We start from the raw sequence: 26,789 nt of genomic DNA on the forward strand, positions 1-26,789 counted from the left end.
CGACAAACTGTGAACGGACGTCCATGGTTTATATAGAGTGTGTGATTGTGTGATAGTTCTCAGGTGTGAGCGTGTGATTGAGACAGCTGTGTGTACTTGGTGCAATGAATGATGGGAAATGTAGTCTGGTGAAGTGCAACAATAGTGTGGTGCAAGAGTCCATGTGATGAGCGAGTGACCTCTGGTGGTGAGTGAACGGAAGACCATAACCCGGATTCGTGACAGCTTGATTCTACAAGTCTTTGACCTTTTTTTATCGTGACTTATGTTTTACCAGGTGAGCTACTGAGCAAGTTTATATCAGAAAAGCTATAAATATGGAGCTGGCACTATGGTTAAAGTGTTATGAGGTCAAGAACCACATGAAAAGAAGTCTTATTAATCAATCTTGTGTGAAAAGGAATAAAATTTGTTTGTGTTGTACTGCCAACAGTGTTAATTTTAACTGGCAACTGCAATGAACTGTACGTTTTTTGAGCTTTACAAAAATGTACTGTAGGTAGGGGCACATTTTTTTTCCAACGTGCCTAGACTGGTTTATTCACAATACAGAACACTCTTATTGCATAACTAGATTAATGTTTTTTTGGGTGAACTACCCCTTAATCACATCTGAAATGTTTCCTCATTTTACACTCAGCATTTGTTGATTGCCCACAGTGCTGCATATATGGATAATTTCACAGCAAATTTTCCACAGCATTGGCACTTCGTTCATAACTTTTGAGTATTACACGTCAATAATCACTCGCCAATAATTACTCGCATAAGCAGCTCGGCAGTGGCTCATGGCACTCAGTGACATCACTGCCAATCATATGTCGTTCACTAAAGTGAGGCAGTACGAATGCCACACGCCTGGGGATCTCACGCCGTCAAACAAATGTCTCAATTACAGAATGAAGCGCACTCATGCGCAGAGCTGTTCTCATGCCACTTCATTATTGAACTAAGCCAATTAAACTCAGAAAGGCAGGAGCAAAAAATTACAATCTACCCAGCACAATTGTAAACCAGTCGTGCGTTCTCTCATTACTGTCTCAGCTCCCAAAAACACCCTGTGTCAGCCTTATATGGCGCATAGTCAAGACTGAGGCAATTTTACCATCAATGGCATAAAACAGAATTGTTGGGAAAAAATGATGGTGAAAACATGCCTTTACCTACATTGTGCAAAACTCCAAAAACATACCTATACAAACAGTTCACTGCAGTTTTCAGCTAACACTAGTGGCAGTAAAACAACTTTTATAATCTTTTCACACAAATGATTACAGGTTCCTATATGTTATGATCTCATAACACTTTTACCATATTGCATGATTTGTAAAATAATACATTTTAACATTTGGATCACATAACTAGTGCCATGTACAGCTTTTCTGGTGAAGTAAACTTGCTCGGTAACTCACCTGGTGTGGCGTTGCATTGCAATGTTAAACGCTCTGGTACAATTCCAATGAAAATGAGTCACGACTCTAGATAAAAGAGCTAAAAAGCTTGCAGATGCAAACTGAGATGCAATGGTGTAAGAAGTACATTGTTTTCGATTGTGATTAGAGTATTAACCTTTTAGCACCAGTCATCGAACATTTCATTTCAGAATTGCCGCAATCAGTGTAATAATACACTACGACATTTATGTTCATCTGTCTTTAGGAAAACTGAAGATGCTTTTATTGTTGCTCACTGGATATTTTGAAAGTGCTGCAAAACATGCAAGTAGCAACATAGTATAATCTGCCTTTTCCAGTGAACTTATGTTGCTACTAAAACGTATTTTAACCATGGAAAAAACATCCTTTTTGTTGAACTCTGATGTAAAGAAAGTGGTTGATTCTGTTTTGGGTCTCCATTACTTTGACATTCTCTACTCATCTAATGAACTTAGCAGATTCACTTTGTCTCTGTCAGAGTCTCTGATTGTACCAGGAAAGAACTTGATTACCTAAATGACTGGTATGTAGTCGTCTGCCATGCACCAATAATACCTAACTGATGAACTGTCTGTACATTCAGACATCGTCTTATATAGAATATATTTCTTTGATGATTTAATTTTGATAAAAAAACCACAGACCACACATTTTTTCCTACAAATCTTTACATTAGATGCTTTATTTAATTTCCATCTGTAGGTACTCTTTCCGTTGGTCTGAAGATAGTGTAGGAAAAATAAAGCATCAAAACAAAGACAAGGGGATAAAAGATTGAAACTGAAAATGACAGACTTTTTTTCACTGTCTCTAGACAGAATCGTCTGGAAAACACTTGAGCCTTTTATCTCTCCAGCCAAGAGTTTGCCACCAGCACAATGAAGCTTACTGTTTTCTTACCGCTAATCTCAAATGGAAGGCTTGATCGGGTGTTAAACACATTGTCAACAATGTATTTCATTTCATTCCACAGAAAACAGCTTATGGATTTGGCACAGCATGAAGTCGAACAAATAAATGACAGGACGTTCCGTTTTTAGAAGAGTATTCCTGTAAGAAATTCATATTCAAGAAACTAGAAATGCTAATGAAAGTCCTCAAGTCATTTGAAAAAGGAAGCTGATGCCCACAGATAGTAGAAATCACCTTGGCTCCGAGTGTTTTGTTTACTTGCTTGACTTTAAATCACATATTTTGTTTGTATGCCCATATTTCCCAGGAGCCCACATGAAATGTCAGGTTTGATTTTTTTTAAATGCCGCAGAGATAAAGGGCTGCTAGCATTGGTTTCAACTAGAAATGGCCAAAGGCCTCAGCCTGCTCTATTGTACGTTCATTTGAATTCCAGGCCACTATTTTCCACAAGCCTCTGTCTGTCTGTGTGTGTGTATGTGTGTGTGCATATAAGAACCTAAGGCTTCTCCTCAGGAGCATAAAACGCAGTCAGAGCATGACTGCCATCCAGATGAGACAGAGACACATACAGCAGGACCCCTCAGAGCACAAAGAGGGATCTTTCTCATGCATAAGGCAGTCTGTCTGAAGAACGAGTCCAAAACACAGATGATGAGCTCTACAATGCAACAGAACCTGCACTTTGGCAGTCATTCTTTCACCTGAATTCATGAGGACAAAGGTCAGCCCTCTCTCTTCTCTCCATTGGTTTGAGCTCCGATGAACACCTCTGAATCTGTGAAGATAAATCCCTCTCTCTCTTTTCTAAGAATCTTTGTCTGGCTGCAGGTTTAAACAAAACCCTGACCCTAAATATAACAAAAACCATATAAAACCACTAATAATAAACTGAAATCTAAAATACATGCAGATGATCAGACTACAATGCAAAAAGAACCAGTCTAATAACTGGCCACAAAGCATATTTTATTAATGTATGATATGCATCACTCATTTGTTAGTTGTGTGCTCCTGATTGACTAAAAACAGCTGGCTCAGACAAGTCATTCAATATGGAGTAAGACTTTACTTGCTATGCTGTGTATGTTTGATTCACTAAAACGAGCCAGATCATGCGAGTCAATCATTTGGAATCACATTACACTGGTGTAAAAAAAGACACGGCTCATAAGCTGCATTCCCGAATTTGCAAACTGGCTAGTAGGTACTGCATTTGGTTTGAAACATAATTGTTAAAAAAGTATGTTTCATATAATATGAATATGGGTAGAATGAATGAAATGCAGATGTACTACATCCACGTTGTTACAGTTTAGCACAGTCATGTGTTTGGGAATTGGACCACACCACATACGATTGTAAAAAGAACCAGCTCATAAGAGTTGTCAGGAATCAAGCTACATGTTGCACTGAATTGTGCAAGTCGCATTGTTACATTTTGTGAACAAATACAGCTTGTAGATTCAGTAGTGCACTGCTGATTGTGGAAAATCAGAGTATTTTATTATGGTGATTCCCAAACCAGTCCAAGAACTCCGCTATTGAATGTGTTGGTATATTATGACAGCACTCTGATGTGTAATTTAGTGCTGTGATTTAATAGCATTTTCTTCACTGCTGGTCTGTTCATTAGCGTAGATGGTGCTTCTAGACAGCAGACCCTCATTAAAGAATGAAAAGGTCAGAGAAAGAAACACACCTCCACTGGCTTTATTCACACTTTTCTTTACTTCATTTGCAGACAGACTTCAGCACGCAAAAAAAAGGTTCATTCTGACAAAACACCAACACGGTGGGATTTACGCATAAAAACTGACACAAAAAGAAAAAGATTGAAAAGTGCATGTAATAATAGCCCATGGAAAGCTCTGGCCCAATAAAAGCTCCAGCCTAATAAAAGCTTTTTCTCAGGGTCGCTGGGTGAAATAAAGCAACAGAAAATCATTAAAACTGTGTTCACATTTGTCACTTCAGGTCTTTGGACAAATTAGAGTAAATTTTGTTTAGCGTTTCTGAGTTAAATGCAACAGTTATAAAGTGGAGCTTTGTCTACAAACATTTTACTCCATCTGGAAATTGATTTTTAACAGTAACTTATAAACCTTTAAAGATGAACATACTGTGAGCTCTGAGGTTGTTAATCATATGCTTTTGTTGAAGCCAGCTGTTCACATTATTTCAACATATTTTTAATGTAATTGTGTTTAACAGCTGAATTGATGCTGTAAACTTACATCGTTTTTACAGATATAATCAACAACTTTTAATGAATAGTTTTATATTGTTTCGTCATTTTTAAATTTGATTATGTCATTTGCAATCCTTCATGGGATTGTAGTTCTTTCCCTCACTTAAGCTGTCTTGTACCTTTGTCTTTTTGTCTGATTTTCAAATACTTTTTGGAATAAATAAAGATTTATAAAGTGGTTATTCACATCATAGCTGACTGGTTTGGTCCAGGGTTTATAAGACTACTCAGAAAAATACTCCGAACCAATTATGCTGAAAAAGTGGCGGGCACTAAAGCAATCTATTGTGCATTTATGTTGACTGGAAGGCTTTATTGGCCAATCCGCATCCAGGATGGGAACTTTCTGTATAATACAATGAAAAAAGAATTGTGTATGAACCAGTTCACTTTAATTACGACATCAGGAATAAGGTTAACACATCTATGAATACGGGTAAATCAGCAAATTTGCCAGCCTGAGCCAACAAGAAAAATTCAGCAGGTTTTCATTATTTCTGATGTTTAAAAACCAAGCTTAATCGTTTCACCCAGGTTTAAACCAGAAGCCATGAGAACTGCACAGAAAATGATCTGCATATTTCTCGCATGTCTGAACACTAATTCTGTTTGACGGATTGTGAAAGTCACATTAGCTGCTGTTTCCCAAACAGCCAAAGAAAATACAACAGTCGCAAAACAGAGAGTGTGACAGTCAGACAGGGAGGGAAAGACAGACAGTTCGGTGTATATGGCTCTCATCAGAGAGATGTGCAGGGCAGATTGTATCTGTGGTTTGTGCCTGGAGCCCTTAAATGTGCGGTCATCAAGAGATTTTAATCTGTTTTTCCCCATTGGGCCAAGCCACCAGGACCAAATGGAATCAATTGGTCGATTGGTCCCTGACCTTGAACATAAGTGCAATATAATTACTTGAAAACGTCGCACACTGTTCTGCAGTCAGTGTTCCTGAGGGACAAACCTCAAAAACAGATTAACAAAGCGAGTGCAAGGCACACAAGCCCCTAGTGGACATGAGTCACTCAGACAGATGACGGTTGCTGACAATGATTCTAAATATCTCAAAAAATCAAGGACAGTTTTATGGAATGTACAATATTTGGCATACTATAACAGTGATGAGGAAATATAATTATGTTGCGGACAGATTCTTACACACAGTACTAGTTCACATAACTGCAAAGGATTCTTAACATGCTCAATTATTTTAAAATGATCTAATACAGTTTCACTGTATGTATATAGAATAGAGGATGAATATATGCACAAGATGCCAGACATTTCGATAACAATAGGGACAGAATGCATGAGTTTATCTTCTTTTTGTTCTGAGGTACAATGGAGTGTCAAGAAAATTCATCTTGAGCTATACGAGTGTGCTTATGTCTCTATCTTTCTTTTTAGAGGCTCTTTCTGAGTGTGTGTGTGTGTGTGTGTGTGTATCCATGTGTCCATGTGTATCTTTGCCAGATGAATGTGCTCCGTCCTGCTCAGTGGCAGCACAGATAGTGCCAGATCTCTGGAGCCAAAGGAAATCTAGAACCCAAAAGCCCATCCAGTGAGCCACAGTCTCCCTCTCTGATGTATTACAGATCTCCATGGCAAATAACTAATGTCCAAATAAAAACCTAATGTATTCCCTGTTAGTTGTGAGAACAGAATCCACATTTAAAAAAAAAAGAAAAAAAAAAAAAGGTGGCTAAGAGCTTAGAAATGATTTTGAAAGCCTGTGATTAAATCACCATTAATCAAACTGTGTAATGCTGTACAAAGAGGCATTTTGAGAGCTTGAAGTGTACGAGTGAAAGGAAAAATACAGAAAGAGAAGAAAAAAAATAAAAGAACATTTTTCATAAAGGATTTTGACACCATTATATTCCTCTTATACAGAAATGAGAATCACCCAGTGTCCAAATACATTTTTGTTTTTTATTAAAATCATGATTAACACATTGTTATTAAATAAATAAATAGATATTAATTGTTTGCAATGAGAATTTGTTGGAAAGGTGTTTTGTTGTACAATTTAGAGAAATAAAAATCCTAATGGTAATAAAAACAAGTTTCATTTTCTTTATGCAAAATATAATTTAGGGTTGGGGGTGAAATATACCATGTTTTCAACAGCTTTTGGGAGATTCAAACTACAAACATTTGCTACAGTGCAGGAAAAAAAAAAGCATAATCCAAATGAATGTTTCAAATAATCTTGAACCATTATAATCTTATAGTTAATGATCTTAATAGATATTAGTATAAAGTGTAATCAAGCAAGTTGGCTTTCTATAATTTGGTGCCTGGTTTGGTGCTGGTAGAGAGTCTGGGTCCCTGCTGGTTCCGTAAAGCTCTGGTTCAGAGCATCAGCGGTTACTCTGTAATGAGCTCACACGGTTCAGTCCGTGTTTTACACATTGCCAGGAAACAACAACGCCGTTTTAATTCGGTGAATATTCTTCACGACTCTCTCTCATTTCTCTCCAACGACTTCAAAAGGACATGCAGTCACAAAAAGTCGTCCAAAAACTGCAGAAGATTTAGAAACCGTTAAAGCAGTTAAAACATGCGATGAAAACATTCTTTTGTAATCGACGGCTAGAGTTAAGCAGCGGGGAAGAGCCGGCGAGTATTTCCAGTCAGGAATCACCGGACTCGCGTGTCAGAGCGCTGGAGACGCACGGAGACGCACAGATCCGCGTCCGTCAGAACCGCACCTGATCTGAGGCAACACACTAACATAAAGGTAAGCGACCTTTTAAGGTTAGTACATACTCTAATAATCTCTGATGTGTATCTGAATGCAGCCTTATGCATAATTTACTGGCAAATATCGTACTGTATTCATAAAAAAGTATATGGAAGTCTCGGTTCGTTTTGTCTTAACGTTTGATAACCGTTAACTTCACGTTGTGTTTTGCTCATAAGAATAACGTCAGGTTAATCATCTCAAACGGGAGTAGCCTAAATGAACAAAAGTTCTTGTAAACCAGAGAAGCTGCTCGTGAAACTCATTATAAGAGAGGTTTAAACTACAGTGAGGTTAATCTCTTTTCAAATGATTGACAGTTTGCGCTTGGAAAGTTTTATAGATGAATAAATGAACATTGGCTCGGTTTTGTAGTCATAACTTCTGCTTCTTTTGAATATTTAAGTGCATTTTAAATGACCTTATAGAGAATGTTACTTTTTTTCTCTCTTGCAGACTGAACATATTCAACTTATTATTCTCTACAGTCTATTATTAATAGACTAAATTGTATGCCTTAATGTAACAAACAGATGTAGAGCTCTGCAGAGCTAAACAAACCCTTAAGACTAAAATATAAACTAAAATAGGCTAATTCAGAATGACCTAAAAGAAGAAGAAAAAACCTGTCATTTAAAATGTGCTGATATAAAAACAACATGTTTTGGATGATGATCATCAGATTCCCATCAAGAAGAGGAAGGCTTTTCAATCAGCTTGTAAACAATTTCAATTTCTATATTAGGCTGCACAATTTACTGCAGAAATATAACACTAGTCTAGAAACAAGTGCTATTTTCCTGGAGAATCTTCTTGGCACAAAGACCGTTTTTCCACAGATTCTACATGACAAACTGTCAAGCATTTCAGAGCGGATGATGAATTTAAACAAGCAATGCCATATGTTGTTTGCTTCGCTGTTATTTGTAGAGTCCTGATGGAAATCTGGAAAATATTAGGAGATAATGCTGTCAAAATGATTGATTCTCTAATAGTTGTTACATCCATTTTGGAGTTTAAAGGAATATTCTGGGTTTAATACAAGTTAAGCCCAATTGACAGCACTGACAGAAAAAGTTTATAAGTGATTTTTACACTAAAATCAAGCTAAAATATTGTTTACATCTTTTGGCTATACTATTGCAACATTTAGTAATAACACTTACATTAGCGTTAACATTTACAGTATATTATATTCACTTCCATTATAATTGCCTCGCTGTAACACTGATATTTCCTAAGTAGAAAATGATTTTTTTTCTGGTAATAAACGTTGAGCTTGTATTGAGCTTGGGGTTAAACTAATCAAATATCAGATTTCAGATAAATTCAGTTGCAAAGTATAGGCTACTAATACTCTGGCAAAACAAATGATTTCCTCCGACACATTACTTTATAAGCTTTACTATATACACTGATGAATCTGGACATCTTCTCTCTGTCTGCAATATGAATGAGCTCTGTGATCTGTGACATGAAGTTCAGCAGGATGGACAGCTCTCTTCTCCCACGGGCAGAAATTTCTTCCAACCCATCACTCCGACAGACAGACAACTTGCACCCCATAAACCACCAGGCACAAAGAAGAACAAGTCACAAAGACAATTCAGCGATTCCTTCTGTAGATGTTTTCAAGAAACACTATGTTTCTGCTAGCAGGTTCTTTTCAGTCTTCTTGTTTTTCCAAACATGTTTAATAAATCAAAAGGGAAAATGATAATTAGACACTAATCGATTCATCACAAACAGCTCATTAGCCCCAAAGGGCTGAAGCCCCTTCAGGGTCACAACAAGCCTTCTCAGCATCTACAGAAAAAGTGGTTCACTTTATTTTTTGATATTACTGTAAATGTTCAGATCTGAGTAAATGGCTAGAATCTAAAGACAAACATTGGTTTATTTGATTGTCTGATCTTGTATTCATCCTGACAGTCGTTTCTATTTATTTTAGGTCCTGTGAAGTCATGATGCTGTAGACACCAGGAGCTAAATCTCAAAAGGATGAAGATCAGGATGTTGCCTAGAATATACAATCTTGTATTTCTTTGTCCTGTATAAGCAAAATAATTTTTTGACATCCACTTGAATGATCTGAACCAGGATGGCCAAACCGTTCTACAGACTACGGCACTTTTTAAGGCGGGCTCAGCTGCTTCTGTTTTTTCTGGGTGTGGCTTACATCATGGCAGGAAGCGTGTTACTGCTTCAGCGCTCCAGTGTGCTAACATTTCAGAGAGAAACAGATACCGCGGCGCTACCTTCACTACCAGCGCCACCTAGATCCCTGGAGCTACCTGCTGCCAGGTGGTTGTACAGAAGAAATGTCATCCAAGTCATGGAGAACCAACCTCTTGATCAGACAGACAGCAGAAAGGACCAAAAGCACTTCATATCTCGTAATCTGGAGATCAGGCATTTGAGACGCCACTGGTTCCATGATAATGCTGAACAGAAAAGCTCTTCTGAACATAATCTGTCACACAAGAAAGCCAGACATAAAGGTAATGGTTTATAAAATAACCATCTTAAATTGGAGATTTTTTATAGTTATATACTAAATTGTTTCTGAATTATTTTCAACAAGGGACCTACATCGGATGTTTTATAAACAATGAAACAGAGCACGCACTCGGCGGGACTATTCTTTATGATTTCCGCAAAATGACCAGCGCCTTGTGTCAGGACACCTGCTCTGAGAGGTAACGTCTTAAAGAACATACACAGAGTAAATGAAAGAAAGCCTGTTCTTTTAGAAGAATGCGTTCAGTGTTTATCCACAGAAGCAGGTGGCAGAATGTGAGCTGGCTGACGTGACTGACCTGGAGTTCATCCAGAGAGTCACAGTCAGGAAGAGAAAGAGTGTTAAAAATACATAAATACCAAAGCCATTTCAAATACAGAAATGCCATTTTAAAATAATCAACTTGGAATATTCAAAGTCAGAAGAAAAAAAAATGTATTCACTGTTCAAAATATGATGTGCTGCTTCCTTTAGGAAATGCCAACATTTATCCACCTTATTCTTCAGCTCAGAAGTATTTCCGACGAAATAAGACTGGTAAAGCAGAATAGAACAGAACAATGTAAAATATAACAGAGTACAATAGAATGGCATGTGCATGTCTATGTAAATTCCCTTAATAGTTCACCCAAAATTCTGTCATCATTTACTCCAAAGCTGTATTCTTTCTTCTGCTGAACACACAAAAATAAGATATTTTGAATAATGTGGGTAACTGAACAGTTAAAGATTCCCTATGCAATGGAAGTGAAAGGGGACCATCAGCTGGTCGGTTACCAACATTCTTTAAAATATTTATCAGAAAGAAAGAAACTCATACAACTTGAGGGTAAATGAGGGCTTTTACTTTTGAGTGAACCGTGCCTTAAAGGCCGTGTCCTCTTTGCAGTGGGTTCCGGTATGCTGGGCTGGAGTATGGAGCAGAGTGTCACTGTGGAAATCGGGTCTGTGCCCGCCGGGCTCGGGGTGAGGACTGTAATCTCGATTGCCGTGGAGAGAAAGGAACCCGCTGTGGAGGAGTGGGACGCATGTCTGTTTACAGAGTTGAGGATCGACTTCCAGGACAGAGGAGATGTGAGTCACATTAAAACAGAAGTATTACAAACATGAGTGTGATTCTGCATGAACAGGCCATACACATATATGACATGTTTAATGGGATTTTTTTGTGAGTAATGGACTAGAGAAGAACTAGTTTAAAGGCTAGAACTCAGGACTAAACTGGGCCAGGATGGAGTATGATTAGATAAGACAGAAAAGTGTGACCCGGTAAAACAACAACAACAACAACAAAAAAGCTTAAATACAAGCAAGTCAATTTGTAGTATATTCTTATTTTTTGTGCTAAATAATATTGTAAAAGTTATACACTACAAATACACTAATTAAAAGTATATTTCTACTTCGGTAGTACTTCAGTGCAATTGCAAAAGTATACTGAATACCATTGATATTTAAATTGAAATAAAGTATACTATACCGCAAAAATATACAGAGGAGTCTTAGTGTATTTCTTAAAAGTGTGCTTTGAATGATTTAAAAATTAGTTCAATATTAGTACACTTTTATATAGTTATCCTAAGTTTAAATTAAATTGATTTTATTTAAAATATATCAGTAATGTAATAGTTATAAGTACATTTTCCCAACTGTGCTACTTAAGTACACTTAATATAAATACACTAGCACTAACACTTGAATTGATTTTAAATAGTCAGATAAAGTACCAGAAGTGTTTTGTAATTGCATTGCTTAGAAGTGTGCTATGATTGTGTGGCGAGTGGGGCGGGGCCGAGAGCCGTGGGAACGGAGTGAGGCCGGTGGAGTGAATGATAATGAGCGACACCTGCGCCACTCACCGGTCTCGAGTCCCACGGAGGAGCTCCGGAAGGATAAAAGGAGGAGTGACGACAGTGGAAGACGAGAGAGGACCAGGCCTGGACTTTTATTTTGTATTTTATGTGCGGCAGTCGTCCGTGAGGGGCTGCCACTTTACTTTGATGTTTGTTTATTTTATTAAAACTTTGTTTGAACGTTCGCCGGTTCCCGCCTCCTTCTTCCCGATCTACGAACTGTGTTACAGATTGCTTTACATAAAATTTTAGTGGATTTTTATATATACTATCACTAAGTTCTATTTGGATTTTCATGAAAAATACAGTAGAAATGTATTACTTAAGCAAAACCCTACTGTGCTTAGGCTACTATAAATTCACTAATAGCACATTATTGGATTATTCACTCATATGTGTTTTAGATTCACAATTTAACAGTAAGTATACTTTTAGCATAAAGTACTATATTTCTAATGTGTAAAAAAAAGTGCTACTAATGACATAGTAATAGTGTACTTGATTGTACCATTTAAAGATACCATAAACATGTAGTTAAGTAGATCATATAAAGGGAATGTTAACAATTACAATACATTTGAATGAATTATTCAACCTATAAAAATATGTGGGCAATACATTATAAATACATTTTTTATGTATTTATTATTTTCTAATTATGATGAATATATTTAAATAATGAAAGATGATTTCAATTGGTACAAGTGGTAACAAAATACTTTTTTTTTTTACACAGAGAAAGTATGTTAAAAGCACACAGTTGATTACACTTAGATGTTCTTAAGATTATCTTAAGAAGTACTAAAGAATCATTTTTAGTATATTAAGTACAAAATTAGTGCGCGAAAATAGAGCACTTTAAGTACATTATACTAAGTGTACTGAAATAAAGTGTATTTTACTGCACTTTTTTTCACCTGGGGAGAGATAGTGAGCACTGCTCTTGTTGTAACTTCATTTGGCATTTGCTGAATACAGTGAGGTTCACCTGAGGCTTTGGGTAAGACGACTTCTGTTTTCTGTTAAATGTTTCTCAGACAGAACTGTGCACTACCACGGCTGTTACAAGAAGCCACAGAACTCTACCGCTGACTTCCTGATTCAGACCTCTGGCCCGACACACACTACTCAGCAGTGTATCGAGACCTGTACAGATCAGGTTCAGTTCACAAATGCTTGTATTCATCCATACCAATGTGTTTTCTTTAGGGTGATCATTAGACTAGAAAAATAATGTGCATTATGAATAATACTTGTACTACTAGTTCTACTATTCAATAAAAACATAATAAAATCATTTTTATAAAACATTATTAAGTATACAATTAATAATAAAATAAATTATTAAAACAAATAATATATTATTATTATTGTTTTGTTATTAATAGTAATAAAAATAATCATCATTAATATTATTGGGGCCAAGTTATCATTATCATTATTATTATTAATAATAATAATACCAACATTCTTAAATCCCCATTTAATTCACACTGTATTTGTCTAGACTAGAAGAACATAATTTGGCTGATCATCACTACTCATTACACTTTTATTTCCATTCCTTCACCTTTAAATTGTGTGTGACCTTATCAGGACCTGCCACTGGCCCTTTTGAGAGGGCAGGACTGTTTCTGCAGCCATGTCCCATTTCTCTTCACAATCCAGATGAGTGAACAGGAATACATGTGTGAGAGGAGCAACAAAACAAACCACACCTCTCATTATGACCTTGACTACTACTGGGTGTACAGTACTCCTGTGCTAGGTAACCTACAGCATGTAACTCAAACTTTACGGCTCTTTTAAGAACTAATGCTACAGCAGAAAAGATCTGTTCTTTCAGATGCAACGTGTAAAGAAAGGACATTTCTGCCCCAGAAGTCCAGCACTCTTGTGGCCCTGTCCAGCTTTCCAGGGGCAGGAAACACCTGGTTACGTCACCTGATTGAACTCGCCACTGGATTCTACACCGGCAGCTATTACTTTGATGGATCTCTATACAACAAAGGTGAAAGTCCACTAATAGCACTTAAACACTCATCACTTTCAGCTGTGAGATTTATTATGAGTCTGCAGGAGTGAGAAAATGAACTCATCAGAAACACAAACACTTTTAGATCTTGCCCAAAAGAAAGAAGATCAACACTGACATCTCTTAAACATCTCAATTGTTAGCAAATGGAGACTCAGCTCAAATGTTTCTCTTCAGAAATAGTGGTTCTCTCACCTCTCTGCAGGTTTTAAAGGAGAGAAAGATTACTGGCAGAGCGGGAGAGTCATCTGCGTCAAGACTCATGAAAGCGGCCAGCGAGAGATCGAAATGTTCGACTCGGCCATCCTGCTGATGCGAAACCCCTATCGTTCTCTAATGGCAGAGTTCAACCGCAAGTGTGCCGGACACCTGGGCTACGCGTCAGATGTTCACTGGAGGAGCAAAGGTGCTAATGATAGAAACACCATTAGTTTCAGCCTTACAGTATTAAAAGAATTTAAAGCAATGGGTCTTAACCAGGGGACTTCAGCAAACTACTAAGTGGCCGCAAGATGATTTATATAAGATGATGATTTATAAGATAAAAAAGCATTACAATAAGCTAAAACAATAAAAAACAAAAACAAAAAAAAAACGTATTTCTATCCCTCAACAACTGTTTTTGTCTTTAAAAAAAAAAACTTGTAAAACTTGTAAAACTGGGATAAATGAGGAAGCCTAATTTGTGGTTTCTAGACCTGGAAAAGGTCTTAAAACTCTGTAGGCATAGATGTAATACAGTATATATATAAATTGTTGGTTTTGCATACATTTATGAATTCAGTGTTGATAAATTTGAGTAAATATTAAATGTTATAATGTTTTAAAATACCAAAAATTTGTTTATTTTAATATATATATTAGAGTTAATATATATAAACAATTAATCGCATCCAAAATAAAAGTTTTTGTTTACATAATATGTGTGTGTACTGTGTGTATTTATTATGTATATATATATATATATATATAAATACAAACACATGCATGTATATATTTAACAAAAATATGTTATGTGTATATATTAAATATATTTATATGTAATATAAAATATAAGAATATAAATATATATCCATGTAAATATTTTCAAAATATATACTGCATGTGTGTGTATTTATATATACACATAATAAATAAATATTCAAAGTACACATACATATATTATGCAAACAAAAACTTTTATTTTGGATGCAATTATATATCTCGACTGATATTGTTTTTTTGACAGCCGATGCTGATATATTGGAGAGCAAGGTGGCCGATGGCCGATATCTAGCCGATATTATTTTATTTAATGTTAATTAATATTTAAGAAATTTGAAAATGGATTAAAAAATAAATGTGTAAAATAAAAATACTTATACTTTAGATGACAAGTATTTTTCACAAAGAAACAAATATTTAATAAAAATATAATTTAAAAGGAAGTAAACACTGTAATTGTGGCACTCAGTATTCTGGGATGTTTGTGTGCACTGGGAATCATATTGTTCAAATAAAGCCAAGGTAACAGTCATTTTACATATAGCACAACCGTGAAAATGACATGAATATCACAGTGGGCAAATGCATAAAGCGCAGCTATGTTTGAAATCACAAGTTTCAAGTTTGTTGATCACGCGTTTCCTCCTGACTGACCGTCACACAGAGCACACGTGATCAAATGCACACTTCACAAGATCTCACAACTGGATTCTACTAAATTTGCAAGGTTTGTGAAATATAGTCATTCAAAGATTTGTTTAAATGATATAAATGCGTATTTGCTGAATGCTGTCGGCAAACGAGAAAGTATTATAATGTTTGCCTTTCTGTTACTAATAATATAAAATCAGTCGTTATAATAATTTTTGTATACATTTAATTCCTTTGTTTAACAGTTCTATCTGATTATTAGACAGACTTCTATCCGTATAGACACAACTGTTAACGATGACAGCGAACTAGAGGGAGAATGTGAGCGCTGTGTGCTCAGGCGCTGCCGCTCTCATCCCCGTCAAAATAAAAGTCCCGCATCGAACGCATCGGCCAAACCACTGATCTGTAATACTTATCGGCCGATGCCGATATTTGAAAAATGCCAAATATCAGCCGATATATCAGTCGACCACTAATATAATATACAGGTGCATCTCAATAAATTAGAATGTCGTGAAAAAGTTTTTTCTTATAAGTTATTTCAAAAAGTTCATATATTTTAGATTCATTGCATGTAAAGTAAAACATTTAAAAAGTTTTTTTTTTTTAATTTTGATGATTAGAGCTTATAGCTCATGAAAGTCAAAAATCAGTATCTCAAAATATTAGAATATTTACATTTGAGTTTCAATTAATGACCATCCCTACTGTATAAACTCCGGGTATCTCTTGTTCTTTGAAACCACAATAATGGAGAAGACTGCTGACTTGGCAATGATCCAGAAGACGAACATTGACGCCCTTCACAAAGAGGGTAAGTCACAGAGGGTCATTACTGAAAGGTGTGGCTGTTTACAGAGTGCTGTATCAAAGCATATTAAATGCAAAGTTGACTGGAAGGAATAATTTGGGTAGGAAAAGGTGCACAAGCAACAGGGATGACTGCAAGCTTGAGAATACTGTCAAGCAAAGCTGATTCAAACACTTGTGAGAGCTTCACAAGGAGGGAACTGAAGCTGGAGTCAGTGCATCAAGAGTCACCACGCTCAGACACCTTCAGGAAAAGGACTACCAAGCCACTTCTTAACTGGGCTGTGGAGAAAAAGAACTGGACTATTGCTCAGTGGTCCAAAGTCCTCTTTTCAGATGAAAGTAAATTTTGCATTTCATTTGGAAATCAAGGTCCCAGAGTCTGAAGGAAGAGTGAAGAGGCACAGAATCCATGTTGCTTGAAGTCCAGTGTGAAGTTTCCACAGTCAGTGATGATTTGGGCTGCCATGTCATCCGCTGGTGTTGGTCCATTGTGTTTTCTGAAGTCCACAGTCAACGCAGCCATCTACCAGGAAATTTTAGAGCACTTCATGCTTCCTTCTGCTGACAAGCTTTATGGAGATGCTGATTTCATTTTCCAGCAGGACTTGGCACCTGCACACAGTGCCAAAGGTACCAAAAGCTGGTTCAATGACCATGGTGTTGGTGTGCTTGACTGGCCAGCAAACTCGCCTGACCTGAACCCCATAGAGAATATGGTATTGTCAAGAGGAAGATGAGAGACACCAGACCCAACAATGCAGATATGGTATGGGCTTTCATACCACCTCAGCAGTGCCACAAACTGATCACCTCCATGCCACGCCGAATTGAGGTAGTAATTAAAGCAAATGGAGCCCCTACCAAGTATTGAGTACATATACAGTAAATGAGCATACTTTACAGAAGCTCAACAATTCACTAAAAATGTTTTTTTATTGATCTTATGAAGTATTCTAATTTGTTGAGATAGTGAATTGGTGGGTTTTTGTTAAATGTGAGCCAAAATCATCACAATTAAAAGAACCAAAGACTTAAACTACTTCAGTCTGTGTGCATTGAATTTATTTAATACACGAGTTTCACAATTTGTGTTAAATTACTGAAATAAATGAACTTTTCCACGACATTCTAATTTATTGAGATGCACCTGTACATATACACACACACACACACACACATATATATATATATACACACATACACAGAATTATATTTATATATATATATAATTCTATGAATTTCAAATGACTTTAAACGAACATGTAAATGTACTGGTTTAAAAGAATGGAATTAAAATTAATTGGTTCTTGAAGAATAATATTCAGCTCTTAAAACTTTTGCAATCCTAAATGATGTAAACTAGTTTATATTTATTACTGTTTATGTTTTTATGCATTATTATTATTATTATTATATAGCCATGTTAATATATAATCACAAAATTGTGCAGCCGAGATTGTGTAATTTTTTTTTTTTTTTTTAAATCGCAATTGCATTTTTTTTTATCAGAAAAATCCCAATTCAGTTTTTTCCCCAAGCTATGCAGTCTTAGGTTTAAGCTTGTGGGAGATGCTAGTTTCATTTTAACAGTGCTGCTTTTTTTTTGTTCTTTACAGAGTGGTCCGAGTTTGTGGACAGCTATTCATCCTGGTGGGTGTCTCATGCTCTGGCCTGGTTGCGGTTTGCCCACCGCCTGCTGGTGGTACACTTTGAAAATCTACAGAAAGATCTAGTCCCTCAGTTAAAGACCATCACCAATTTCCTGAACACCAGCATTCCCGAGGAAAGACTTCTGTGCACAGAGAGCAACAGAGATGGCCATTTTAAACGCTCTGGATCACGTAGCCTGACCTTTGACCACTTCACCCCCGAAATGAAAGCTCGTATAGATGAATACATCCACACAGTAGATAAAGCCCTCAGAGACAGAAACCTTGACGGCCTACCACAGGAGTACATGCCCAGGTGAGGATTCATGAACACAGCTGCTGTCCTCTGCTGGAGGGAGGACACAGAAACACAAAGTGCCTGAGTAAAAACACAACTGTGCTCTCAAAGTTTTTGCTGTCTGTTGTTTTATTTGTGCTTTATGTTTGTGGTTGTGCTGTCACCAGTTTGATGGCATTGTGAAGACTGTCTAATTAGTATGTTTTATCATTAAACTGATCAATTCTCATAGTATCAGTTTCAGTCCATTTTTATATTATCCTCAAATAGATTACACCAGGCATCCACAAATCTGGCCCACTCCTGCAGAGTTTAGCTCTAACCTAATCAAACACACCTGAGCATGCTAATCAGAGTCTTCAAGATCATTAGAAAATCACAGGTATGTGAGTTTGATCAGGGTTGGAGCTAAACTCTGCAGCAGATTGGCCCTCCAGGGAAAGATTTGAGGAACCCTGGATTACACTATCCTAAGACATTTCAGGTGCCTTTATACTTAAAATCCAAAGTGTATTTATTTGAAACTGTGTTTCTGATGTGCATTTGGAGTCTCAGGGTAAAAGCATCTTCAGTGGACACAGATGCATTCATTCCAGAGAGAAAAATGCATCAGGGAAAAATGTTCCCTCGTGAACAAAGACGAGATATCTTACTCTTGTGTGATGAACAGTTTGTGTCCTTCGGTTATTTTATTACAACAGTGAATCAAAAGCATAAATCTGAAGGGTTATATCACTTGAATGAGCTTATTTAGAGAACCTCAGATAGACAGATAAGACGACCAAGGAAGAGCAACCCAGGCTTTGTCTGAGACCAAAACATAAGTGCTGGACATTCATTTGTACACAAAACCAGAGTCATAAAAATAGAAAATACAGTTTTCAGCAGGAGTTTGAGTGGATAAATGTATCTGCTGATGTACTACTTTCTTTTGTCTCCAAAGTGGCAATTAAGAAGACTCAAATGTTTCATTTTGCAGGCTACTAAAGGATGGTAGCATGCTGTGATGTTTCTAAATTTTTACATAATTAGTTGGTACATTAGTCCTTTAGATTTGAGTGCTTCAAAAATTATAATTAGTGCTTAATGTCACTGCAGCCTGAAAGAAAAATGCTGTGCCTGCAGAATTACTTTGTGCATGACAGATTTTCTCACATTGCAGGCAGTAACCACTTGTTACGCTTACAGGGAAGCCTAAAATTCTGTTCACAGAGGACTGGCATGTTTTTTTTTTCTTTGTAAACATGTCAGATGATTGTCTTTAATCTCAATGTTGCAAACTTGGAATTTTGATTAAGCTATAGAAATGTAATAATCCATTAAATAGAATAATTGCCATAATTATTCAAAAATCTTTATGAAAAGCTGTACATTCAAAATGTAACACACAGTTTTGGAAAACTGAAAATCACAAACAGAATGATTAAATGTGCAACCCATTTTAAAAACAGATGAGAAAGCAACTTTAAATGGCACTGATGAACCAATGGAACATCATATTTTAGCTTCTGGATCTGAGTCATACAGAGAATAACAACTCAATGAAAAGGAGATTAAATGGCCAGAATGAACCTGAAGTTCATTGAGTTGAATTACTTTTTCTTTGCTCTCAATTAGTAGCTCAACAGTTCAATACATAAGAGAATAGCAGTCATTTAAACTCTAGCAGAACACCAGCTTTAATACACAGAAGCACTTCAATCCCAAATTTCAATCAATCAATAAAAATAAAGCTTATTATAAAGCTTATTCTATCTATCTATATATCTATCTATCGTAGCATTTGAACCAATCAGACACACAATTTTTCATTAGATTTAACAAATCAATTAGTCATTAGATTAACAAATAACCACAGACCCCTCACCCAATACACATACTGGGTGCCTGTATGTCTGTGAATGACTCCAGGCCCCCGGTTACCATAGTAACCAGAATACCTCAGCCAGACCAGATAAACTTTATGACCTAAAGGCACGTTGAGAGTTCTCCCTCTCACCATCTTTGAACCTTAGGAAAGACATTATGCCATAAAAATGGAATTTTCTCTAATTAATTCATAGAAAAACCTTTCTTTGATTGAACACACATATCCTTCAGGTCATTGTGTATATTATTACTGTTCTTGTATATGTTCTTTTGTGTTGTATACTGTTTTATGCATGCTTATGATAGATCAGTAGTTAATATCACCTCACTTACACCATGTTTGGTCTCTATCAATTTGTCTTTGGATGATCTGATCTAGAGTGAATATTACATGTTGATACCTATGCAACATATTAGTGTCCTAAGAATCTTTATTAGTTTTTGCATTAACCCCAGGCGAATTACATATGCAAATTACCATGTTCAGAGACAAAGAGTCGTAAACTTTCCCTCCAAAAGTGAAAGTCACCATTGGCTCTTTGACTCCCCAGAGGTGTGACCTCTATAGCAGATAAAGCTCTCACATCAATGACCCGCCTGCCAGTTTGCGGTTCTTTTAGATCCTAAGAGGATGAGGAGGATGTGAGCTCCTCATCAACCTTTAAATTTTGCGCCAGGCCTTGCGGCCTTGACTTTCCATTCAACCAAAGATCCTCGGATCTCAGCAGATCACTTTCTTAGCTATTTTTCACTTTCTACCTCCTAATCACCATCGAGTCATCTTTGGAATTCATCACTCTTCAATTTGGAAGAACGTGATCGCAAGTCCAAAACCTTGAAACCATCAAAACTTTCATCTGAGACTGCATCCGGACACTCGTCAAAGACAAAGGCAATGCAAGTATCGTACATTTAACTAAACAGAAACAGAGGTTTAGTATAAGCTATAGACCCCGTTATAAACGGCGCTGATGGTTTTTACTCAGGTGGTTAACTGACTCTTTCCATAACTGCACTCTCTGGTTTCTCTATTGGCTTCATTCATCCACTTTAGCTCCCCTTTGTATGTATGTATTTGAACTAATTTGCTACACTATCTATCTATCTATCTATCTATCTATCTATCTATCTATCTTTTCAATAATTATTATTTCAAAACATTATATTATATTACAGTATATTCTATTATATTAGTTCTATTCTATTATATTATATTCAAAAATGACCTGTGAATGAAATGTAATATAATACAATATTTGTGATTTAACATTCTAGGAAAAACAAACAAACAAAACAGTATATAAGTCAACGTAAATGGTACAAGGCTACTTTGAAAGGCACTCAGAATAAGGTGTTTTTTGCAGCCAGATGGTGTAGTTATAACATCTACCAGCAGAGGCTAACTGGGCCAAACCTTGAGCCCTTGAGATTTGCATATTCAAGTTGCATATGATAAACACAAGTTACACTGGAGCTTTTTCTGGTTTTCAGTGCAAACAAATGACTTCAGAGAATTCCACCATTAAAATACGAGCACGCTCCTCGACTCTGTCCTGCGGGGTGCTTATATGAATCTGAGAGACTGATTTAAATAACTTTGGCATACGGCTGCTCTGTTTGGTCTCTGCCAAACATCCAAGACACACTAACGCATCAAGCAGTCTTTCCATCTGTTAAATATTGTGTGACAGTAAACCTGCTGGAACCATGTGACACAATGATTTGATAATGTCCTGCTGTAGTTTCCCCCTGCAGAGCAGCAGTGAGGTCCAGGACTACAGAAACAGATCTGTGAAGTTCTAATTACATGTTGTAAACAAAGGAACAGTGGAAAAGACTGAAGTTGAAACTACAGACTAAAAATATATATTTATAAACCTGTTAAATGAAGGGGGCGGGGTCATAAAAATCAAATTAAAAAAGGAAAATGAGATTTGATTGCATCATGTGCAGTGTTTAATTTGCATCAGGATTCATTTATTTTTTATTATTATTTTTTTTTTACATGCAAATATATATAGAATTCAACCTGCAAAGAAATGTAATTCAGGTCTGCTTCGATGACTGCACATTAAATATAAAAAAGATATACATAGAAATAATCATGAACAAGGCGCAATGCAATTGGTAATATTGCTAACTACTAATGTTCTACAACAGTGTCTTCCACTGAACTTATAAAATATTTATTTAGAATATTATGGTAAATATATATTTTTATTGTATTTACTGTTTTTAATCCGCAATATTACGATGCATTAGTAGCTAATTACGTATTTTGCTTAGAACACGTTTTGTTCATTCACACCCTATATTTCTTGTCATACTGGTGTAGAAGGTAGCTACAGTAATTTAATCAACATATTTGTGACCCTGGACCACGAAACCACTCATTTATAGCAATAGCCAACAATACATTGCAACTATAAATTATCGATTTTTCTTTTATCTTTTAAAAATCATTAGGATATTAAATAAAGATCATGTTCAATGAAGATATTTTGTAAATTTCCTACCGTAAACATATCAAAACTTTATTTTGATATGTTTTGTGATTTGATATGTTTATAGGACTTAATTTGGACAACTTTAAAGGCGATTTTCTCAATATTTAGATTTTTTTGCACCCTCAGATTCGAGATTCGAGAAATAGTTGTATCTCGGCCAAATATTGTCCTATCAAACCATACATCAATGGACCGTTTGTGGTCCAGGGTCACATTTTAATATAAAATCACTGATGTATGCAAATTTTTAATAATTAAAAACAACATACGCATCAGTCATTTGGGTGTTGGAAATGAAGATGGTAAGCATAATGCAATGTTATGATTCAGATGATTTTATTGTCTTTTAGTGAAAAGCAGCAAGAGTCTGTGTCTCTTAGCACACCCCTCTGTCCTCTGGTCTCCCATCCTGACAGGATCAATCAATCCTAATAAGGCTAATAAAGCACAAGCACCTTTTAGTCTAATATAGTCTCCTCAGACAGAAGCAAACAACACATCTGTCCAAACAAGTGCACCAGTCATAAATATAGCCTGCAACTGGCAGCGTTTAGATCTGCTGGAACAAACATCACAGCACGTGAATGAGAGGAACTGATATTCATTAACACAAGACACCGAGTAAGGCTTATAAACCTCTGAGGACTGTGATGAGAGCCTGAGAGGGGCTACGCTTGAAGTCACCTTGATCAAGGGCACTAGATGACACGAGTAAGTCTTCATTAAGATTCCCGTCAGCTCAATGTTTTATTCTGCTCTTGGCTAGACTGTCCTCAGAAACATATGTTTTCATTCGCTTTAAATGCCACAAAAAATGTTGTCATTAAATAATACATAAATATTTAAATAAACACATAATTACATAAATAATTTCTTAAATGTGAAAAATAAATATTTTGTAATAAATAAATATATTAAACATTTTGGAAGCTAACCTGATTTAAATAACAATTACATAATTTGACAATGCTGTGATACGTCTCTTAATTTTCCATTGTCTTCCAATCATACGTTTCATATTTCATCTCAAGCATGCTCTTTACTCACACTTGTCTCCTTGGTAACCGAGTATACCAGCATTTATGGAAATTACGCCACAACTAACAGTCATAATTTTCCATCTTTTATGCAATAATATTGAAATGGCTTGTTTATTGCACTCTTTGTTTAGATCATCATTTCACATCACCTCTGATGCCTCAGTCTATGCTATTTGTGCTAGACATGAATGGTAGCTCAAAACTTGAAAACACCATAAAAAATAATGATGGATTTTGTTTGTGTTTGTTAGGTTCACTCGAGCAAGTAAATAATATTTCAGATAACAGATCAGATCTTATCAGAGGGAAGCCTGTGGGATGAGCTGCAGCCTTTGAGACAACGTAGCAGGTGAGGCGCGAGATTCATCCAATCCATATTAATGAATACTAATTTATTTATTTACAAATATAACAAACAGATGGTGGGGCACTGAAGTGCAACAGTATGTATAGAATAAACTTACATAAGAGATGCTTGTTTTTACTGTTGTTTTCACTTCTATAAGCAACTGGATTTTTATGGGCATCTTTAAAAACCTCAGAAGTTTTCTAAAAAAGGCTTTTTTGAAGAAACATCCACTAGTTTCATGTGGCTTGTTCCTTCTCAGAGCCAATATCAAGCAGCCGTTTCATGCACCGAGAGACAGATTCAGCAGAGATAATTGTTTTTCGGTCCACTAAGATCATCTGCAAAGATCAAAGGTGCCAAACGCATCTCAGATAAGAGCAAACGCAATCCAACTCAGAGTCATTATTGACCTTCTGTATGTGACTTTTAGTCACAACTACTATTAAAGAGAGAAAAAGAAAGAGAGAGAGAGACAGCATGCATTATTTATACTGTTCCGGTCACTCTGGCAGTAGTCATTTTACAACAAGAGAGAATCCATCAATATTGTTGCTTTTTATCATGTCCCCTGTAAGAATGTTATTGATGTCTGGAATATCGGTGAAGTAAACACAGTCCAGGCATTGAGCGTTGTGCTTCTCAGAGGCCTGGGGTTTATTAAACTGCATGATAGGTTCGTCCTGACCTCCTTTCGGGAATATACAGTATGTGACCTTTTCCACAATCTCTAACAAACGGCATTCCACCCAAAAATATAAGTATTTAATCAGGCAGTTAAAATGTAAAAAAATTAATTCTCTGTAAATAAAATCATGTCACTGGAAATCCAAACATCCACATGTCCAATGTCTCCTACATAATCTGTAGGTGCAGGTATTGGTTTCTCTGTAAGCATACAGATACTGTATAAGCAAATGAATATTCCTCTAATCTGCAGAAGATGTGAAGGGAAGAAATGGTTGGAGACACATGAACAAAAAAGCCACCTACAAACCAGCTAAAGATTAAAGCAATTCCTCCAACGGGTCTTATAAAAGGATCAAGGGCTTCTTAACATCCCAAACACGGCTAAAAGATCCTGACACTAAGACACTGTAGAGAAAAATGACTGTTTAAAGAGGTAGTTTACCCAAAATCATTTATTCCCCCTTCATGATGTTCCAAACCCATATGACTTTCTTTCTTGAGTGAAACATAAAAGGAGATGTTCCACAGAATGTCCAGGCTGCTCTTTTTCATATATTGAAACCTTTAAATAAAATAACATGTAATAAATGCTATAAATGCATAAAATGTTTAGAATTTACAGATTTTGTTTTTAATCGCTCCAATGAAAAAAGAGAGTCATGAGATTTTTTATTTTATTTTTTGGATTAACTACAGTATCTGTAAAAATAAGTACTATCAAGAGTTTAATATCAAGGTTCATTCTTATTAAGTCACATTCTGAAGTTATATCAACTCAAACCAAATGCTTATCTTCACTCTGAGCAAGAAACGCAGATTTATGGAAAAAATACATCATGTCCAAAATTTTAGAAGCTGGACAAATCACATATTCAGTTTTGCAAAGTTGAGGAGAGATGGAGAGGTAACCAGCAGACACCAGCTCTAAAGCTACACAAACTCTCAGAGCACAGCAGAACAAACCACCTAAATTCAATCTAAAATCCCAACACAGGGACCACACAAGTCATTAAAAGAAGAAACAGAAGGGTTTAGAAGACAAAACTGGGGGAAAAAAATGAAAAGAACATCTGTCAGCTTGCAATTTAGGCCAGAGCATGTGTCTCGCCTGCAACTGCGAGAGCTCAGTCATGTCAAGCTGCCTGCTCTGTTCTTCTGTCAGAAAGCACCACAACGGCTGTTTGATCACCATGACAACCACAATGAAAGATGGGAAGCGCGCATGCAGCCCACCGTCAAAGACAGCCATCGCAGGAAGGGAAGCCTGCATTGACGCTTTTCTCAGTAGAAAACACATCCAGTGCTGCTGCTGACATGACTGAGAATCAGAAGATGTATTTTTTATAGGCTTATTAATGAGGACTCTTTTCTCTCGAAATAGAAATGGCAGATGCTTTGATGGCAAGTGAAAGGACAGGCCATTCTAAGGTCAGATTAGGAAGCACAGTCGCTCATGAAGGATTGATTGCTTGAAACACTGATCCATACAGGTTATCACCTGTCTTTCTACCTGTCTAGACTTCAAAGATGTGTTTACTTATGGAGAAAGGCTACAAAACAGTGCACACATCCACTCTTTCAAAGCAGAGAATAAAGTACTTCTAGATGACAAAGGAGAAAATTTAACTAAAAGTCTTTTAAACTAGAACCACTCAGCAAAATAGTCTAATAAAGCATAACAAATTATGGTGACATAACCTTGTCCACATGCTTTGGCCTTCTGGTAGAAATTGGATGCTGTTTGCTGTCCTAAACATTCATACTCCGACACCTGTCCTGTCACATGACAGCCAAGACAGGTCACATGACCATCCCGACCTGAAAATGATGAGGGGCATGTCTCTTTTTGCTAAGTCTGTGATCAAACCGCATAAGTGGACATATACATCACTCAAACCCTAAGGACAAGATATATTATTGAAAATAAGATCATATATATATATATATATATATATATATATATATATATATATATACGTTCTGCCTGAAATGTTTAGGAAATGTAAATGGTGATTCATATACAAAATTCAGAATTTCTCAATGCAACCCGTTTCCTAACATAAATGTTGTGAGAATATGTGTATCTATTCTATAAACAATCAAGCATAATTTACCTTATAATAAATTTTTTAAAAAAAGATTCATACAGGACTATACAGGCCCTTTTCCACCACCACAAAAAAAAACC

General features: G+C 36.3%; 1 protein-coding gene across 3 annotated transcripts; it reads left to right on the forward strand.

The window, feature by feature from the left end:
• Window positions 1–7,015: 7,015 nt before the first annotated feature.
• Window positions 7,016–18,361, forward strand: wscd1b (WSC domain containing 1b). 3 transcript variants are annotated; one of them, XM_058790223.1, is made up of 10 exons: window positions 7,016–7,339; window positions 7,799–9,001; window positions 9,294–9,843; window positions 9,927–10,041; window positions 10,753–10,937; window positions 12,754–12,875; window positions 13,313–13,484; window positions 13,563–13,727; window positions 13,957–14,157; window positions 17,819–18,361. In XM_058790223.1, exons 3-10 carry the CDS (start codon window positions 9,444–9,446, stop codon window positions 18,169–18,171), a joined length of 1,713 nt encoding a protein of 570 aa, XP_058646206.1. In that variant the 5' UTR covers window positions 7,016–7,339; window positions 7,799–9,001; window positions 9,294–9,443; the 3' UTR covers window positions 18,172–18,361. The 3 variants fall into 3 exon arrangements, with proteins under 3 accessions (XP_058646206.1, XP_058646207.1, XP_058646205.1); XM_058790224.1 differs by having other exon boundaries at window positions 8,823–9,843; XM_058790222.1 differs by lacking the exon at window positions 7,799–9,001.
• The last annotated feature ends 8,428 nt before the right edge of the window (window positions 18,362–26,789 follow it).

This window comes from Onychostoma macrolepis, chromosome 10, assembly GCF_012432095.1.
Source record: "Onychostoma macrolepis isolate SWU-2019 chromosome 10, ASM1243209v1, whole genome shotgun sequence".
Classification (NCBI taxonomy): domain Eukaryota; kingdom Metazoa; phylum Chordata; class Actinopteri; order Cypriniformes; family Cyprinidae; genus Onychostoma; species Onychostoma macrolepis.

Bases quoted from the DNA above. Each gene is read 5' to 3' on its own strand.
- wscd1b (XM_058790223.1), top strand. From the start codon at position 9,444: ATGGCCAAACCGTTCTACAGACTACGGCACTTTTTAAGGCGGGCTCAG. The intron at 10,938-12,753 runs GTGAGTCACATT...AATGTTTCTCAG, and splicing joins ACTTCCAGGACAGAGGAGAT to ACAGAACTGTGCACTACCAC. The intron at 12,876-13,312 runs GTTCAGTTCACA...TGACCTTATCAG, and splicing joins TCGAGACCTGTACAGATCAG to GACCTGCCACTGGCCCTTTT.